General features: G+C 36.7%; 1 protein-coding gene across 1 annotated transcript in view; it reads right to left on the reverse strand.

Moving 5' to 3' along the window:
* The window catches only part of ed (hemicentin protein echinoid), a 104,096-nt gene that overhangs the window by 20,230 nt on the left and 62,270 nt on the right, over window positions 1–21,596 (reverse strand). The window contains exon 5 of the mRNA XM_017614687.1: window positions 5,251–5,622. Within this exon, the coding sequence (XP_017470176.1) occupies window positions 5,251–5,622 (372 nt within the window). The remainder of the gene's footprint in view (window positions 1–5,250; window positions 5,623–21,596) is intronic.

Here is a 21,596-nt window from a genome sequence, read left to right on the forward strand (position 1 = left end):
AATGTTTGAAAATGTTGTTCGAAAGCTAGACGCCTTACGGAAGTCTTCAATACCTGGGTGGATTACTGTAAGAGCAAACAAGGCGAATTTACATCGAATGCTCAGAGCATGCTTAAAGTATGGAGGGATAACTCGTCCGCCCTGCCGGAATGCTAACAACAGTGAAGCCAGCGAAGGAGGTGGACTCCATATTCTCAGTCGGTGGCAACGGAACCGATGTTCCCAACATTTGCATCAACCACTGCAAAGCTGAAAGGCTAAAGCGCACGATCTACGAATTTATTGGGCCAACCAATTTATTGGGGCCTTAGGCTTGGTGAATACAACTTAGACCAAGTGTTCACCATACGCCTAGGGGAAGACTCCTGAGAGAATGATAGACGCACACCAACTCGAAAAAAACTTATCTATACGCTTCGCGAAACTGATGACGTTTTGTTAAAAGGTACGGAGCCTGTAAGTGTTGTATGATCGCTATCGTGCGGTTACTTTCATTTGGTGCTGGAGAATATATGTAATTAGAACTGCAGAATTTACTCGCTCATCAGCAGACATCATCACTGTGATGAAATGCATGTAAACGTAAATATCTTTGTATGGTGTGCAATGGATATTTTATATTCGCGGGGTTTAAGCTGATACAGTGCCCACATAGTTCTGTAGTCATAAACAATAACCGCCTAAGTCGACTTAAGAAAGAATTGAGTTATATATGCAATCGTTTTCAGCAACTACTATTCCATGTGTATGTGAAACTTTCATCTCGTTACCTAGGCTGTTTAAAAGGTTATGGATGAAACCTATAAGGTTAACATTAGAATCCAAATCTTTAAAGTGTTTTTTCTTGAATTCAGGTTTTTCGACTCAGGCGATTATTGCTTGTGCCCACAGATATTAAAATCACCTTGTTTTGACTATTTATTTTTTATTTTTTTCAAAGAAATTTTTATTATTTTTTTATATAAATATAGTTTATTTTATAACAAAAGCCACGTATATCCAAGTTTCAGACCTTGTAAAAAAAAATTGAAGGAAACAACTAAGTTTCACACTTCTTATTCGGAATGTTTGAAACTTGCATTTATTTGAATTTTTTTATAAACTTTATTTTTACAAAAAAATTATCAAATAAACGGGCACTATATTATTTTTTTATTTTGGTATTTTATTTAATATAGTGGATACATACGTACATATATATACATATATTTTTACAGTTTTCTAATAGGAGCACTCCTTTACTGAATCTAATTATTTAATTTCAGTTTAATTTTTCATTAAATAGTTCATTTAAATCATTACAAAATTGCAAAATTATTACCCGCGAATAAACTAAAGTCACAAAATTACGTACATACATTTCATCCTTCCTACATACTCGATACATATGCATATATATGCCTGTATATACATTGTATTTTTTCGCGCTATTTATTTCAATAAATGTCATCGTGTCGAATTTGTCACTCGAAAATTTATGTTTAAATAACAAACACGAATCGAGAAGAAAAAAGCGAATGTTTTGTCGCTCTCAGCTGACATGACCAAGTGAAAACTACAGATTGCATATAATTAGTATGCAATATTTATGGTCAATCGAGTAATTATGGAGGCTTGCATTTACATAGTATAAGCGAGTACTTTAATACATCCGGGCCATTGTGCATGCATCAGTAGTGCATATATAGTACGTATGTATGTACATTAGACCTTACCACCTTATAATTAAACAAAAAAAAAAATGGTCGGCGTACACAGTCGGGTTGAAAGTACTTTTGCGATGAAATTTCGGAAAAATATATTGTTCGTTTTTACCTAACCTAGGGGTCGACATTTTTATTTTTTTTTTTTAAATAGTTCTACAATATTCAAAAAATCCCTTTGGCAAAAGTTTAATGATTTTTTGAAAACTTTGAGTTACTGGCATTATGTTGCTAGGAACTGGATCTGGTGGGTAAGGCTAGAACAAAGTACTCGAGGTCCTCGATATATCATACTTTAAGATCTGACTTTAAATAACGAAGATATGGCCAAAAACAAACAATTTTTTTTTATTCGAAATTGCCTAATGTATAGTATAACCAGACAATTCTACATACATCTGCATAAACATATACGAACATTTTTATAATCAACTATAATCGACATAAATCTGCGAGCTTGAAGCGCTGGCATAAATCAAGTGCAAGTGCACCTAAGGAAAACAAATAAAATGCAAGAGAAAAAGCGTAGTATTTATGTAGATATTTATTTAATTTTTTTTGTATGTTAATTCTGCCAAGCCTGGGCGTATATATTTAAAATGCGCTATGATTAAAATCACTTTTGAATTAATCATGTTAAAATTGTATTTAATGAGTCACAAAACAAAAAAAAAACAAATAAAATAAAATACAGACGCAAACCGAGGAGTGTGCGATTATGCTGCGCAGGATTTTGAAGTGTTTCCGCATGACTTTTATTTGTTGTTGTGTTGCTTTCGTTGTTGCCACTTGTTTTAAATAAAACATACATACGCGCGTTGTTATTTTGAATATTTATATATATATTTTTTTTTTAAATTTTATTATCGCTGCCTTGAATGAAGGATTGCGAGTTTATTACGAAAAATTGTTAATTAAATGCTGACTTATTGCCTTGCTATATTAAAAATGTGCCATGATGGTTGCCTGCTTGTATGTGTGTGTGTGTACTTGCATGAGCGTTAGTGTTATTTGATTTTTTTTTTATTTTTTATCAAATGACATTTAACATGTGAAAGTGTTGTATTGTGACATGTGCATGAGCACACTTATTAAGACTACAACATCAACTCGGGAATACAGTTAAATTATGCGGAGAATAAGCTTTAATTATATGCGCAACATTTTAAATTTTTTAAATTTGAATAACGAAAACATTTGGGTCAATCAAACGTAAACGATGCTTAACGTGGCTTAATAAGCGAGTAAGCTTTTGCCTGACGCACCCTCGTGTAATCCTAAAGATTAAAAATTCAATAGGTGAATATAAGTTTACTAAGTCGAGGTGCTTGGTTGTGGCTCATAGGTGAGGGGAATACGTTCTACCAAGGTACCGAGTTATTGAAAAAAAGTTCGAGTAGGAAAGTGATCATATAACTGGGCTGAGGAAAAACCGTGGCATGCAGTAGATTTATTTTAAACATTGTCAGCTTTGTTTCGTGAAAAAGAAGATAATTGATAAAGAATTTAACTGAAATATATCGACGAATATAAGTTAGAAAGAGACGTCTGATGGTTTCTAACTTTTTCAAAAAGTGCTACACCTGCTAGATACTTTTTCTCAGCGCTATCACTGGGTGCGTATTAGGGGCTTTTAATTGCTCCAGAATAGTTATCCGGAGCGAAAATATCAGCAATCAACTTACGAAGACTAGACGCAGGGAATTTAGAGAAAAGCGAAGCTTATCCCCATTAATTTCGATGAAGACCCCAGATCATGATCTTAACTCATATTGGGGGCTGAAATATTGTGTCGTCATTGGCAGGATAAGAGCGAGATTAAAATTGCGAGATACAATGGAGGGGAAGAACTACAACAAACCCAAGCTCATAAAAAATTATAAAATAGCTTTTATATATATATTATTCAATCAAAATGGTCCTTAAAAAAATAGAAAATTCTTTAATGGAGCAGCAACGAGATGCATATGTAAAATAAATAAAATAAAAATGCCGATAGACCCAGTGTTCGATTAATCGGACACCTAATATCTCGAAAACTAAAAATCGCAAATTTTTTTTATCACAAATTCAAATTTAGTTACCCAATTTTACCTAAAATATGAAAATTTCATTTCATTTCATTATATTGGAAAAAAATATTCGTTCATATCGGGAATTAATTAAGCTAAAATTGTCGTTTTTAAAATAACTATTTACATTGTAATCGTTATCGGTATTGTTGACCTATCACCGTTATTATTATAGTGCATGTCGCTATGTACACTGAGGGAAATAATGCATAGTAAAAATAAATACTTTATATTAAATTTTCGTTTAAAAATGTTCGTATTTACAAATAATATTTTCATACAAAAAATTTAAAAAAAAATGTGGCTGCAGCTGAGTGCGCAAAGCTGCTTATCGCAATTTGTTGATATCCAGAGAGGGGTAGTGTTCGAATTCAATTGGAAGCATCACGCAAATGATATATATATATATATATATATATTTTGGTTTTATATTGATTGTTCACTTCACGGATGCTTTTTCAGAACGAAAGTGGTCATTTTAATATGCGAGTAATCGAATTGAATATTTACCAATATACAGTACTTTCGTTGACGTTTATAGTAAGATCAATTACGTTTCTGATTGATTTTAATTTTTTTCCCCCTCTGTGCATATGCGTTATATCTCGCGACTTTGCCGATGCAGTTGGTCATCACCATGGATATATTTAAAATTTCTTTGATAATTTGATTTGATTGGATTTAGTTTGTAGTCCTTACCATTCGCATGCCTCCTCACTGAAGTGCCTACGAACGAGCTATACTTTGTTAACGCGAGAACTACCAACACAGCTTAAATTTAATATTAAAGCGTAAAGTGAAATATTTCTATAGCTGTTGTCCCGTTTATCAATTGTGGTTAAACAGAAATAATTTTGTTGCAACAACTTTCCAATTCTTTGACGCATTAATCCTTGTTCAACGCCAGCCACTCCCTTTCTATTTATTTTCTCATTATAATTACTTCTTGTTGCAGTACACATCGACTATAATTCATAATCGAGTGGTAAGGCAGATGCTTGATAATCAGCATTAATGACTGCATAGCAAAAAGAATTGAAGTAAAAAGCGAACAGCTGGAGAAGAAGACATAGCCAGCTGCGTGGCAAAGTATACTTTCGAAGTGTCACCTTCAACATTAAATTAACTGCCTAACCAAGCAGGCCAGGCGATGAATTGACTATCTGGAACTCCCAATTGGCACACACACACACATTCGTTACCCACACACACACACTCAGCTCGCATTTCATACTACAAGCGCATAAATAACTAACTTATGTTTATCACAAAGCTCTGATAAGTCGCATATATATCAATAGGACTACCATATAAGTACGCCTTGCTGCCTCTTAGCTTTACTGCCTAGGTCACCCCAGCATAGATATCTACTTATGTCACGTAATTTATGCTACTTATACGCTAACTACTTTATATGTATGTATGTATGTATGGATGTTGGTTACTCTCTCGTATCATCTTTTCATTTCACTTACCTAAATGCTGATCAACACGTTTCTTCGGCTTCTGCACCGAGGCATATGGATCGCTGCAGTAATCCTGTCTGGATGGATTTTGGCTATTGCGTAAATTATGATATTCATCGCCATGTTGACTTGGCGTCGCCGTCAAGTGTGGATAGGGTGCGTAGTCGTCGACAGCGCCATAGCCGCCATGCGTCAATGGGTCATAGCCGTAGGTGGGCTGATGTTCGACGTAGTTGTTGTGTGTGGCCGGCACGACCATACTACTCTGTTGAGCGCCTGTGGCGGCGGGCATTTTCACTTGCCACAGCGAGTCTTGTGAATTGACGCTGCCGCCATTGTTCGAATTGGAGTAATTGTTCTCGATGTAGCCCATGTTAACCCCTGTAAAACGTGAAAGAGATGGAGGAGTGGTAGAGAAAAATAATGAGTAATGTAAAAGGAAATAAGTCATTTATTTTTGTACGAGTACAATAGTTAAGAAGCGGAAGCTGAAATTCAAATTAAAAGCATATAATAGTATCATTACTGCGAATATAATTACTTAGTGCTTGCTTTCGGTTTTTGCTGACACACATAATATATGTATATGTATGTATATGTATACCAAGCAGGCAATATTTTGAGGAAATTAATAAATTAATACATTGTCATTAAATTTAACGCTCTGTTAGTGCTGTAGTTGTAGCAGTGATGCTTTATCTCATTGTTGTTCTTACAGTTGTTGCTTTTATTACTTTAATGAGATCCACTTTCTCTTCTCGTGTACTCCATGGTTCATTGGCAATATTTTGTCGCGCGCCACTTTTTACCACTATTTTCTGCTGCTACCCCACCCCCACCAACGTCACCACCGCCACCGCCACCGTCACCCCAGCCCGCTCCTCCTGCTTGGCTAGCTCTTCTATCAAATTGCTTCTTTATTTATGATCTCATTTTGTATCAATAAAAAAGTTGACTTGCCCGCTGTGCTGCAGCGAAAAATTTGTGCGCATCATAAATAATGTAAGAAAATTTATTGGAATCGCTGTAGTTTATCTTCAAAACCAGGAAATAAATGAAATGAATAAGCTCGCTTCGTTGGTCTGGTGATGTCGAAAGCGCAAAGGGAATGAGTTGGATTGAATGAAGAGTCGGGTCGAAAAAAAGACAAGCTATTTAAGACATTGCGGGGTATTGTGCTGTTCGGAAATGAGTTTGTTCATTGATACAAAAGACGCGATTGAGTTGTGAGGAGAGAAAAAAATTGTTTTAAAGCAGTTTATGGATCAAATTGGTTTCACTTAAGGAAATTAATATTAGTTCAACGTTTAAAAAGCACTTGTCGCTTACTGAAATTTTGACAGTTCGTTCCGGAACGTTTCGCCCATGTGTGAGAGTTTTCGGTGGTTTAAAAAAAAAGCGCAATAACTAACATTTCCGATGACAACTAACTTTAGATAACAAGGAAAATGTTTATTGGCAAATTGAAATGATGGCTTATCAGAAGTATAGGGTGCTCTTGCTAACACAGAATACTCTCTTATAGATTATTGCTTGTGGCGCATAGATATTAAAGTTGCCACATGCCGCTGCAAAAATAATTTCCACTCTAAAATAGAAACGAAGTTATATCCACCTCCTTCCATTACGGTCCACTGTAGTAGACGAACTACTTCGAGCTACTTAAGGCTTTGCAAATGACTCATCATCCTAATCAGAGGCATTCCTGAAGACGCCATCTCAAACATCCTAAGGTTACGCGGAAGAAGGTAGTGCACCCAAAAGTAAATTTCACATAAAACTTCTAAGCTATTTTTAATGAATAGCATCAAATATCTTTCAAAAACGATCCTGGTGTCAGGCCCGGGGATCTGTGTTATACAAGCTATCCTATATTTAACTTGGGGTTCATGCGCCTGAAGTACATCTGAGAAAGTATGCTGAAAGTGGAGCGACCCTCCTCGCCTTAAGAAGACATGACGCCACCTCAAAGGAAAAACTCTCGCTATGAAATTAAGACGAGGCTACAATTTTTTACATATTTAATTTTTTTTTAAATATATTTCAAAGTTTAATAATTTGATACATATCAATAACCCAATGAGTTTCATAAACACTAAAATCCGATAACTCTACAAAATTCGATAACTCAACAAATTTCGATAATTTTTGATAAAATCCAATAACTGTGTTTCGAGAGCTCCATAAATTTCGATAACAAAATGTATGTATCTCGATATGAATCGATAGCTCCATATATTTTGGGTCCCTCTATAAATTTCGATAACTCTAAGCAGTGATAACTCAATAAACTTGATAACTTGATGCATTTTGAAAATTCCAAAAACTGCGACTCAATAATTTAAAAAAAAAATTCAGTAAATCAAGAAATATCGACATTATTATTAACTTAAAAAATTTTGATAGTCCCATAAACTTTTAGAGCCCAATAACCATCAGCAAATTTCGACAACTTAGTTTTGTGGTTATCAATTTCGACAACTCAATAAACATTGATCAATTTGAATAAATCGATACGTTGCGATAACTCAATAAACATGAATAACTCGATAATTTTGATAACTATAAACTTCGATAACTATAAACTTTGATGGTTCGATAAATTTCGGTAGGTTGACAATTTTCGATAACTAGACTGAATGACTGAATTTATTTCGATTCCTATCAAAAGCTTTTAGAAAATTTTCTTCCCATTTCAGTTACTCTAATTCTTATGTTTTTTAATGTTTTCATTTTTGATTTTATAGATGTAGATTACAACTTTGCGTTCACTTTTTAGTCTTAATCGCTTCATAATTTATTTTTTCAATTTCAAATACGACGTGAAACAAATTGCGAAAACAACTCAAATTGCACAGTTTGCAGCAACAGCTACACACAAATACGGAAAGTTTTAAACGAAGATTTTGGCTGTAATTTTCAACCAATTTTGAAACCGTAAAAGCTGATATACAAAAAAAAGATTTCTAATGTTGTTCTTGGTTTTATAATCGATTCAGTACAACCGCCAAACGAAGCGGACAAAATTTATGTTAATATATAGATATTCTCGCTTGACTAGCAGCACACGGATTACTCATAGGCCCATAGGCGATTAACTTAGTGAATACGCAGATGTACATTAGAATGCATCACTCGCCATACTAAAAAAAACAAAAAACGTTACGGGATTTCCATCGAATTTATAAAATGTATTATATTTTAAGACTTCCGCCAAAATATTTGAAATGTTAATTGAAAATTAAAAAAAAAAACGAGTTTTTATAAAAAAAAATTTTAAAAATCAGCTCAGATGATTAAAACGTAATGTAATTGTAATGGGATCAAAATTTTTCCGAAATATTGTGGCGGATAATGGATTTTATAATTCTGGCGAAAAAACCGGAAATGTGTTCGGGTGATACAACCTAATGTAAATGTAAAATCCTACATATCGTAACCTGAAATGCAAAAAGACGCGTAACAAACATCGTCGCTGGAATTCATCGAATTACAACTCCCACATCATTTAATGAAAGAAATAAAAATTTTTAGTCACGACTTTTTCCATTTCAGTTACGATGTTGTTACGTCGTTTTGCATTTCAGGTAATGATATCTACTCTACTTTTTTCAACAACCATCTGTCACCCCATCAACTTCAAGTAAGCTCATCGGAGTATCAAACACGTAAGTCAGTGTATAAAAAACCAGTGACTACCAAGCGCCTTAAAAAGAGTTTACACGTGACTTCATAAATTCGTGTTGCACGTGTAGCTTAGTGTGGCAACAACTTTATAACAGCAGCAGCTGCTCCCATAGCACCATTGCTGCGGCACTACTTTCTAGCAATTACTATTACATTACGATTACCCCTATTCGCACATAATTTTATGAGGTATAAACTACCAGCGCACTTAAAATAGAATGACTTTCTTTCTTTTACAATAACTGCCTGGGAAACTCATAAAAAAAAATTTAGTACTTGTAGAAAAACAAAAAACGACAAAAGAAAATCTTAACTTAAAGCTTGCACGCACACAATTCATGTAGACAAGTAGATCACGCAAGCCTTCGAAAGGTGATAACTCTTCAAAGCGAAAAGGATAACAACAACATGCGCTGAACGCACAACAACTTTGTACTTGGGCCACATATTTTTGGCAACGCAACAATGCCGCTTAATGGTACAATAAAAATGTCAAATGTCGCGAAAGTGAGACGAACGCGTTTATTATATGTAGAGGCAGTCTAACGTCTGCGCGACGGTTAGCCTATTGTGCGTTGACAGCCAGACATACTCAAACCCTTTTCTACACAGCTCGCGCCCACTCAGCAAGCGGCTCGCTTACTCACTCCTTTAATTTCGACTCGATTTGTCAACAGACTGTCAGCGGAACACAATGCAGTCGATGAGCCTTTTCGCAAGCATTTTTTTCTTTTATATTGGCAACCACTGTTGTTTGCGTGTTTTTTTGTTTTTAACATTCTTACTTGTTGTTGCGATTTTTGTTGTGCGTTTGGCACGCAAATAATAATAATAACGCTAGAGCGTGCTTTTAATATTTTCGAGTGATTTATTATGAAATATAAAATAATAAATTCAAAATTCTTGCGAAGGAAGAGAGGCAGCACAGCGTTGTGAGTAGGCTGAACGTACAAGGTCGTGGTTGACTTTAGCAGCACATGCGTATATGGACGTGCATGAGAAGATTTAAAAATGTACAACGTCGACAAAGTCAGAAAAGCAAAAAATACTTATGAAATGTTAAATTTGCTTTAGGGAATTTAATTAATTCTCTATAGCATTTAGTTTTATGGTAAGTTACGTTTATGTTATGTCATGTTGTGTTGTGTTGTGTTGTGTTGTGTTGTGTTGTGTTGTGTTGTGTTGTGTTGTGTTGTGTTGTGTTGTGTTGTGTTGTGTTGTGTTGTGTTGTGTTGTGTTGTGTTGTGTTGTGTTGTGTTGTGTTGTGTTGTGTTGTGTTGTGTTGTGTTGTGTTGTGTTGTGTTGTGTTGTGTTGTGTTGTGTTGTGTTGTGTTGTGTTGTGTTGTGTTGTGTTGTGTTGTGTTGTGTTGTGTTGTGTTGTGTTGTGTTGTGTTGTGTTGTGTTGTGTTGTGTTGTGTTGTGTTGTGTTGTGTTGTGTTGTGTTGTGTTGTGTTGTGTTGTGTTGCGTTTATGTTATGTTGTGTTGTGTTGTGTTGTATTGTGTTGTGTTGTGTTGTGTTGTGTTGTGTTGTGTTATGTTGTGTTGTGTTGTATTATGTAATGTCATGTCATGTGATGTTATATTAGGATATTTTATGTTTTGTTATTTCATTTCCCTGCATTTTATTCCTTTTACAAATTTCAAGAAGAATAATTCGCCATCGGCAACTCGCCTTTCACTTCCTTTACACTAAATATTTCACAGCCATAAATTATTTACGCAGTTAACAGCACCAGGGCATTTTTATGGGTGTATTTACATACATACATATGTACATATCTATGTACATGTATTCGTGTATTTACAACATGTAAGTAGTAGTTGTAAGTTCATTGCTATATAGGCAATTATTTATGTACTATTTTGTTAAATTTTTAATGCTCTATTATGAGGCAGCAACAGCAAAAAAAGCAACAGCAAACACATTAGCCCATTTTGATACGAGCTTTTGCGCCATAAGGAAATTTATGTCGCATTTCCTTAGCAGTGAAAAGCATAAAAACATTAGCTTTTCACTAAAAGCAGTTATGACGGTTAAAATATTTAGCAAATTTATTGTTGTTATGACTATTTTTTATTTACATAAATTTCATTTTTATGATACGGCGTTTGATGTATGGCCATCTGTTCCTGTTTTTGCGATACCTAGGCATACATACATACCTACATATTTATGTACATATATACATATATCATACTGATCATAAGGACATACTGTTGTCTAAATTTTCTACATATGCAAATTTGGCGGATGCAGTGGCGGATCCACGGGAGGAGGTTTTGGGTGTTTAAAAACTCCCGTGGGTCCACCACTGACTGATACGTAGTTCAAAACCCAACCAAACTCTCTTTTATGATCGCTCACAGCGTACATATGTATGAACAACTAGTACGATGAGGAGTGTCAAGAAGCTACAGGGTAAGAAGATGCCGCCTATAGCGCCTCGCAGCGATGGGGTGCGACGAAATTTATGTGGGACTGTTATAGGAAACTTAAGAGGGAAACGAGGCGTATTTTCCCCGCAACATGAAGAGATGGACCGAAATACGGGAGTGCGAAGAGCTTAGAATGCTCGTCGAAGAAAAAAACGCCCAAACATTTTACCCGAGAATTAGGCTCAGAGGTCGGGGCGAACTCCTCCAAGAACAATCATAGCGACCTAGAAACTGATGTCCAGAAAATACTTAAATTATGGAGGGAACACTTCCCACCCTATTGAATGTTAGCAGCACTGAGAGTAGTGGAAAAGCCTCCAGTCGATGAAAGTGAAGTCGACGTTCCGCCGTCCGACTATGACGAGGCACGAATATTGATTATGCGGCTTAAAAAAAAGCTGCTGGAGCTGAGCGCCTGACAGCCGAGCTATTCAGCTGATAAGCAAGAACCCTCTGAGAGTATTCAACTCGAAACTCTGGGATAACAGAGACCCTGACTGCGATGGAAAGATCAAAGGGATCTCAGAGTGCTCCTTTAGCATATTCATCATAAAATAAATCCAGCACCAGTTCGTGATAATAGAAATACTTATAAGAGCACTAGTTGCTCAGCTGAGCATAAAAGTCGTAGCCTTTTATTGATCAGAATCAGAATCTATCCTTTCGTAAATGTTGTTGATACTTAAACTTTATATTTTCTCGCCACAATTTCAAGTTACAAAAACTCGCGCCAATCTAAAATAATTGAAAACAACTAGAATTCCGCCGCAAAGTTTTCACGAAATCGCACAACTGCAGCTGACGAAATCTCCAATATAAATGCATCTAAAATCTTTGCAATTTAAAAGTCATTGCATTGCAAGCAGCGAAGCGGCGTTGTTGCTTTAATTCGCTATATTAACACATTATTTGCAACTGCCTTGAATAACTTAAACGCAAACAACTAATAGAAAGAGATAAAAATAAAATGTTAAATAAATAAATCGGAACTTCCACCAAAGTTAAGCAAAGTGAAATAAAATGCAAGCAAATGAACAGCAAAAATGAAAATAACAAAAAATAAAATCAACGCACAAACTAAAAAAAAAAGGCAAAATGCGAAATGAAAAGCCATTCACAATACAAAAACTTTTTCATCCAACTAAAGTTACGCGATAATAAATTGGAAGCATTGCTTAACAACGCGCCAACAACAATGCACCGATAAGAATTGTGTCTTCTGGCTGCAGTGCGGGCGCAAGCGGAGTACATAAGTGCAAAGTGAGCGAATACACGAATGGGAACAAGATAAACAACATTATAATGAATTGGCAATCTGGCTTGCAGTTTTCGTGTTGTGAGCGTCACACAGATTTAATTCGAGAATTTAGCGCCGAGTGCAACCAACGCCGATGCGCGAACGAGTATAAGGTATGAAAGAGGCAAAATTTAAGAGGCATGGGCAAGTGGTGAAGTGGAATGTGTGTGCGGCGCGGCGTTTGCTTGCTGGGACATCGCAGGCAAAGGGCAAGAAAGAAAGAACAGTAAGCAAACAAAAGTAAAGGCAAGTGAGTGGCGTTGGTCTGCTGCATAGCAGCTGAATGCAAGTAACTAGCGCCGGTTGCACAATTGCAAAAAAAAACGAAGAAGAAGAAAAGCGCGCATCGTAGAGTAACGGAAAAGACGCCACATTGTACCAAAAAAAAGGCGGAAGTTGTCAGCTAATGCGCGCCGAGAACATGACAGGAAGCAAGCGTAGCAGGCTAACAAGCAACAGCAGTCAGCAGCGGCAGATGGAGAGGATGTTGCACAAAGAAAGCAGATTGGGTTGAGAGAGAAAATGAGGTAGTTAGGTGATTGCGTTTATTAAAAGATAACACAAAAAAATTAGCAAAATGTGTGGAGCCGGAAGTAGTGCGGAACATTATGTAAATGGTAGAAATAGATGCAAAAACGCATTAACTATACATCTCCGAGACCGAATGCTAAGCGTCGGAGAACAAGTAAAATAGTTAAATAAATAAATAAGTAAGTGAGTAAGTAAGTAGAGCAATGCCCGTATGCAGCAGCACTAATTTCGGAGGCAGGAAGACGCCAATGAGCAGCTGGGAGCTGTCAGCTGGCAGCAGGCAAAGAGTGCGCTTTAAAGGCTTACAAATAAATAAAGAGCTTGCAACCAACTGCATACAAGTAAGTGCTTAGCTGAACTGTTAGCGGGTAGGTGAGTAGCAAAAAAAAAACAACAAAACACAGCCAAAGTTGCTCTGCAAGTTAAAAGTTACACATTTTGCACACTTGCTTCCTTCCAACTCACCTTGCAATTTGTCCTTCATTCGCTCAGAACAAAAGACAATAAAAGTTGCAAGAGCTAAAAGCATATACTTACAAACACACCCGCATAAAAACGGTACACAACTGGCAGCCAGTTGAATGTTTACCTGCTAACTGCACAACGGCGCTCAATCTATTGTTTGCTCTCCGCATTGTAGTTAGTTGTTGCTATTGTTATTTGCACCAGCAGTACCTATTGCAATTGAAGTTGTTTGCTTTTGAAATTTAGTTAATATTAAGCTGCAGGTGCAACAAAAGCGCGCTTGATGCAATGACTGCGATAAGAAGGCATTAAGGCGCGCGCTGATTGTCAAATATTTGATTTCGTGTGATTTTGCTTTTATTTTTCTCTTTCACTTTTCTTTGTAGTGCTTGGAAATTTCATGAAATTGGACAGGTCTTGCGAATATTGCAAACTATGAGAATAGTGAAAATGAAAATGGTAAAAGGGGCGAAAATGGCTGGCACCACAATTGTTTTTATTAAACTTATGAATAAAACAGAAAGAATATTTTCTTTATTATATTTTTTTTTGTGAAAAGGCTTGTGAAAAAGCTTTAAACGAAAATTAAACCACTTCTTCTGATTTATATAAATTTTTTTAAGTAAGCTAAATTCTAGCTCATTTTAAAAAAGATGAAGATCATTACCGCCTGTATATGAAACCCCTTTTCATAACGGTATCTGTCAATAGCCTCTCAGATCCGAGAGTTGGCACTTAGCGAGCTGTAGAAGCTTCCTTGACCGCCTATAGTCAAAAAACGACTAGAAGAACTTTAAAGCTTTGTATGTCGCAGGAAACCGACTAAAGGTTCATCTCTCTATGAGCTGTCCGCATGTTGCAGCAAAATCTTTTGCCCTCACTGTGAGGATGATCCCTACCTAGCCAATCTGTAAGTCATGCAGTTTCCTGTTAAGTCATTTCACCCCGGAATTTGAGGCGACCGAAAGCGGGTCAGGCATACCTCGACCAGTTTTTATCAAACCATAATCCATCGTTCAAGCCTTTCGTAAAAATGTTTACTGCAGTCCTGTTTCAGAGGCGAGAACTGCGCCATTTTCCTTTCTTACGGATATGTGTAGAAAAGTACACAATGGGAGCCACCTTCGATATACACCAATCCGTTTCTTCATTGGTGCGGTTCCCAGAGAATGCAGGGTGCTTAAATGATGCCGACTTGACGAAGAAATCTGTGCTTTTTAGCCTGATGGCGAAGATTCCAATAGGGTTGACCCATTGCAAGCGTTCTCACTTCTTCACTATTGTAATCTTTACAGCGGACACTGCCCCATACAACACAAGTGGCTTGATTATAGTCATTAGAAAACCTATGGGGAAAGGTCAAATGTCGCCTTTATAGCAGTGTAGAGACTATGGTGTACCATTTTACATGCTCTTCAATACTCGAGTTGCATTATATTCCTGTTTAGGATCACGGCTAAAGTTTTTTCTTCTTTATATTTGACCTAGAAATGTGTGTCCCTTTGGGCTGAGATCAAACTATTTCGCGAATCGAAGGATCTTACAATTTGCCAATCCATTTTCTTAGAGATGTCCATCGCGCACGCGAATAGGGCATAAAATAGTTCTCTCGAAAGCTCTCAAAATCTTTTCAATTTTGTTCAACACCACCCACGTTTATTCGATTTATAAGAGGGCGGGCATGATTAGAGAATTTAAGAGTATGATTTTTTTTCTTTCTGAGACGAGCTACAGAGCCCGCAAAGTAGCAGCTGTTGGCAAGAGTTTCTTTCCACAAGACAAACTCGTTCCTACCCAGAGTTAGCAAACTAAATTGTGACGGAGTGCTATGCCGTTAGCAAATGCGCGACCAGAGTGCATCTCCTTGCAAATGTCTTCCAGGAGATAGTTTATGACGATGATATAGAGAAAGAATGAGAAAACGTCCACCTGCGGGGTATCTCTCATCACCCAACACTGGCTAAAGACATTGTCCCACACTTCCCATCTCCAAGTTGTTCCCTACTCGGAGCTGAAAAACCACAACGATATGGAGAAAGGCACCAGCCACGAAGTCTTTGTTCTTAAACGACGCTTCTATAAATTTGATAAATAAATGAAAGGAAAATTACTTTGATTCTCCATGCAGCTAGATCTTAGAATCGTTCTCGGGGAACTGGTTTCTGTATAAACTACTCGCCAGCTTTTGGCGAGCTTGTTTTGATTTTTGTTTAAAAAATCTCTCCAACTACTATGTGGAATGATGGCATTACCTTCGGATGTGACTTATGTATGTACATTTACCAAACAAGGGGCATTTCAATTTTTTAATTAAACTTAATTTTTTCCATTTTAAGTATTTGAATTAAAAACGAAATGTTTGCTCTTTGCAAAATCTCGCTTAATCAGGCAGCTCTGCAAATATTTTGTTAGTTCTCAGCTCTATCCGAACAACAACAGCGTGTGAGGAAGGCATATATCCGCTGAGAAGTTACAAAACTTTCAACAAATTTTCGGTCGAAAAAATTAGCCAACAAAAAAGCGAAAAAAAGAAGAAGAAAAAAAAACACAAAATGCAATGAAATTCCCCAACAGAGTGTCAAGTTAGTGAAGCTTGAAGAAAATTGCCGAAATAAAATTAAAAGCTAAAGAAGAAAAGTTAAATTAACACTCGAAAATGAGCGCGTTGAGGTCAGCGGCAACAACAGATGTTGGTTGCAGCAAGTGAAGGCAACTGGAAAAAATATGCACTGATGAAATTCTGAAGCAAGCAGGCAACAGAGTCAACAGCAGCAAAAAAAAAACACAGCACAAACAGACACACATACATACATATGTAAGTATGAGCGCAAACACTCGCACATAACTAAAGTGAAGCGAGGATGAGCGACAGTGAAGCGAGAGTGGCAAGGAGCAACCAAAGCGAAAGCGAAGTAGCAGCTTTTGTGCGCGCCAATTAAAAGTGAAGTGAAGCTTTTTTTTCCCACTTTTTGAATAAGTGGCAAAATGATGAAAAAAATAAATAAATAGGAAAAAGAGTTAAAATTAAAATAAAATAAGAAAATGAGAAAAAAAAAACAAACTGAAGCAGCTGCAAATTGCATTGAGCGAAAGGCATAGAGTTTGAGCAGATGTTTTATTGGAGCATGGAGGCCTTGCCATACTACAGGTGCATGCTTTAGCTGCCGTTGCAGCAGCAGCAGCCGCACCAGCGATGCAGCAATTTGTGCCAAGATGAAGCAGAATGTTGTCGGGGTTGGAAGTTGTGATGTGTCAGCTGCAACATGCAACAGACACAAAGGCACAAGCGCTTGCAAGCACAAGTACCGAAAAAAATGTGAACAAAAAAATTGTGGCACGCAAACTTTGCTTGGAATTCACATATCCCCAATTGACGCGCCACTGCGAATCTCAGCGCAAAGTTAAAGCGGCAACAGATGCTTGTTAAGGCTGTTGATATTGCTTGCCCCCCTCCCTAACTGCTTACATACATATAAATGTGTGGCAGCGATGTGTGCTGCCTGCCACCTGTATTTGGGTGCAAAGTCAAAGCGCTTTGTAGCTGCCTGACACCGTTGAGCCAGCGTTGGTCGCAAGACATTTCCTTTTCATCGTCTCTGACATCGCCATTCATGCTGCGCGCTTCTCTGAAAGCAGCCATTCAGCCATTCACCATTTGTGAGTTGCAACAATTTGGAAAGTAAGTGGCAAGTGGATCGTTGCAATTAAGTTAAATGTTAATGGAATTTTAAGTTTTTATTGCCGCGAGCGAAGAGGTGCAGTGGTCGAAGCAAAGGGTTGGTGCAGGTAAGTGCGACGAAGTGAGTGGCACCGATTTTAGTTTAGTTAAAAATTAAGTCTCGCGCATTTGCTCGTACAAAAGAGGTGAGAATGTGTAAAGGTTAAGTAAGTATCATCTTGTTTCTAAAAGACACGCTGATTTTAAAATGGTTTTTTTTTCAAGCAACATACTTTTTTTTTAAAGTAGACTTGTTGCCGCTTATCATGTGGAAAAAAATTAGGAATATACGCAAAAAACTAAAATATAGAATTTTATTATAAGCATTATATCCAGAGTCTTCACCCATCTTACTCGAATTTTTGCTTAAACCCTTTGACTTTTGATTCTTCTTCTAAGACGGGATATATGGAAAAACTTGAATCATACCTACTTGGTCTCATAAAGCAGGAGACATTCAGAATGGAAGGATATATTAAACTTTGCTTCTGCCCCCAATAAGTATTAATTTTGGAACTACGACAAATCCTGTGTGTAGGGCATGGAGACGGATGGACAAAAGTTAATTTTATATATGGCAGGCAGGCGTTGCGTTAGAGTTTGATGGAAAGTTTATCCAGACTTCATGAGAACTTCTAGAGACCTCACTTAATTCATTAGTTAGCTGGTCTAAAACCTAGGAGTTTTTAGTAAACCTAGTTATGACTCACTTATTTACTGGCTGGACAGTACAAGGAAGCGCCTCTCATCCCAGAGCCAAAAGCAACTTGGGGCGCGCTCGTGAATCCACAAAACTTCAGCTGATTCGGCTATTCTAGACACGTTGGCGACATTCTTTCATACATACTTTCTTCATTCATACTTACTGTTCAGTAGTAAGCATTGCCTACTGCGGATACTAAGCATGTGGCCGATTTCAGCAAAAAGTCTACCGCGAAAAAATAAAGGTCCAATATATAACTTATTTAAAGGCCGGTTTGGCTGCTTTTATAATATATGTATAGTGCTAATGTAATTAGCAATTTTTTCCCCGAAATGGTTTTGTTAGGTGTCGCCAGGGTCGAGATATTTTGAAAATCCGTATTTATGCTCTGAATTGGAATATTTAGTTGAAACGTATTAAGATATTTGCCAAAAATGGAACTGCTGATATCAAAATAAAAAGAATATTCGACACAAAATGCATGTCTCCTCCTTCCTATTTCAATGGAAATTTTAGTAACGTAACGCCAGGTTAACCTTAAGCATTTCAATTATTACTTCGAAAACTTTTGTGCAAATAGTCTTGCCCAATTTGCAGAGTTTTGCAATTTTGTGATCGAAGCTAAAATCTACTTCTGTTTTTTGTAACGTCACGCCAGCGCGTACATATGTTTATTAATATCTTTAAATCCCTACTACAAACAGTTGTCATTTTTTTATTGAATAAAGGGTCATTTAATTGCTATGCAAATCTAGAAAATCCGGATAATTATCTCAGTTGCAAGAGCAAGAACGAAGAAAACAAAAAAAAAAAACCAAAATGAATTTAGCCGCTTATAAGAACTAATGAAATTGCAGAAAATTTAGGATTTTTTGTATTTATTTCTTCCCTTTTCTCCCGGGTTAGAAAGATTTTAGAAACTGAACATACTACTTCACAGATGGCAGCACGGTTGCTTGAATATAATATAATCGCTTCAAACCGTTGGTTCACATACTGATGTACTATACACCTTAAACTTTCAAAAATATAAAGAAATATAAAAATAAACCAAAAAATCAAAAACAAAAATAAAAAAATGCTTTCTTTATGCCTCAAAAAGTAAAAAAAAAAATCATAAAAAATATTCAACCTCAATTAGTTCATTTTCAGGACTTAAGAGCATAAATTTATTATTTGTTCGATGAGTCAAATCAGGAATAGATGAAGAATCAAATTATTTGAGTTTTAATTTGTCGAGAAAGTCAAGCTGATGCGTTATTTGTCAACGAAAAATTTCTTCTTTTAAGTAACGCAAGCACGATTTTCGAGTTTTTCTCCAATATAGAAAAACTTGTGAATAGCAGTTGTTTAGCAAATTCGCCTACCTGTGTCTTTGATGGTTTCTATGGAGTTTTTGGAATAAAAAAAAATCGTGCTTGCGTTACATACATTTTTTTTTTTTAGTTGAAAAATTACGAATAAAATTGACTTTTTCGATGAATCAAATCAAAAATAAAATTCATTTTTTATTTGATCGATTAATTAAATAGATTTTTAATTAATAGCGGATTTAAAAACGAATAGCATTTGAAATCACGCAAGTTCAGACAATATTTTCTAACTAAAGCAATGAGGTAATTTTTAATGAAAAGTTCTTGTAAAAAACAGACATAGTTTACAAATGGTAGAAGTTATAGCTGCTATTTGGGAGATGATCACATCTCCTGGACAGACGACTTTATCCACTTCACTGGGATTCGAATCGGCGCCTGCCGCATACAGAGCCAGTGGTCTTACCTCCAGAGCTAAGTTCGCAACGTAAACTGTTGTTATTTTTTTCCACTTTTTCATTTGTGAAATCAACTGCAATCAAAAGCAAGTATTTCGTTGCTATTTTCTAACAATAATAGCCAGTTTTACGAAAACAATTTAAGAGAAAAACAATTTTTATTTTAATTTAATATGAAAATTTAAAAAAAGGAAAAAATAATTGCTCACTTAAATTGCAGTAAAACTCCATTTCTATGAGACATAACGCGAAAATCTAAAATTTTCCAGAATATTCGATACAATTTTAATTTGATTGTGAAAAATCCTTGCAGCTGTTTGCGCTTAATAATTTTCAGGTTATTTTACAATAATGCCGCTTAAACCAATTAGCGGTCACAATAATAAGAGCAAGGCAACGCATATGTATGACGCAAATATGAAGAACAAATAGCAATAATAATAAATGCTGCAGAACACCAAACGTTAACGCAAACGCAATTCGCAGTATCGCACACAAAGCTGTGCGCAATGTCGTTAGCAGCGACGCAACTGCGCGGCGGACCGCATATTAAGCGGATTTTAACCACCCACAAAAACCGAAAAGCCAACAACCTCAGCTGATTGCAATGCAGTTAGTTGGTTGGTTGCTAGGGCCACACAGTATTTCCTCAGCGATGTTGTGCATTAAAAATGTCAGTTAAAAAAATATAGATTTAACAACAACAACGAAAAAATATCGAAAATGAAAATGTGTAAACGAAAAACGGTAAGCGCGTGCAACAGCTGCACTCGTAGCTGAAAAAAAAAGATTTTAAATATAGAAATGTCATTCCATTTTTTTTCTATGTATTTACACGCCAGCGCCAGTGACAATAGCGACAAAGCAGAAAACTATGTATGTAAGCGCGACTCCCAAAGCTGCCACACCGCGTGACGTTACACCAACGCCACCAACATTTATGCACCAAAAAGCGCAAAATTAATGCTGCGCGCAAAATGAACAGCCACCGCCATACAAATTCCCAAACAAACGCGCGCGCGTTGGTAAACAAAAGCGCGCGCTATCGTAAAAGCACACACACACTTACACTTGACAGCACTTAGGCTGAGGCGTATTTTTTTTTAACGTTTGTGCAAACAAATACACTGCGCGGCAACAGCTGACGCGCGACTGAACTAGGTTAGTGGGCACACAATAGAGCGCGGTGCGGCTGGACGAAGCGACGCGGCGCGCTATTGTTTGTCAGCATTAAGGTATGCATGTATGTATGCATACACACGTACTTATAAAAAGCCGACGCCCACTTTGTGCAACAAGAAACAGGGACTTTAGTTGGCCAGCCGCCCCTTGGCCTGCATTTCGTGTTTGCGCTGTCGCTGCTCCTAAAAAAAACACTGAACACTGACCGCACCATACGCGCTGTACAGCCGCGCCACTCCACTAGGCGTTTATAATATTCAAAATATTTTTTCTCTTCTCTGTTGTTGCCTACATCTAGGCGTTCTCGCACTATGCTCTATTTATTTCTTTCTATTTATTTTACTTTCAGATTTGTTTGCTGCCCAAATGGCTGCGAGTGAACGGCGCAATAGAGAATTGGTGGCCTTTGCTTTTATTTACATTTGCTGACAATTTTTTACTGTTCTTTTTTTTGTTGAATAATGCGACTTCATAGTCCCAACACACGCCATTCGATTTCAAAGCCACCGATTTTTGCATTCGAAAAAAAATGCCCCCCAAACAGAAGCGCTGAGGTGCGCTTCA

The sequence above is a fragment of the Rhagoletis zephyria genome, unplaced genomic scaffold (genome assembly GCF_001687245.7).
Source record: "Rhagoletis zephyria isolate East Lansing unplaced genomic scaffold, Rhagoletis_zephyria_1.1 Rzeph_scaffold_00882, whole genome shotgun sequence".
Classification (NCBI taxonomy): domain Eukaryota; kingdom Metazoa; phylum Arthropoda; class Insecta; order Diptera; family Tephritidae; genus Rhagoletis; species Rhagoletis zephyria.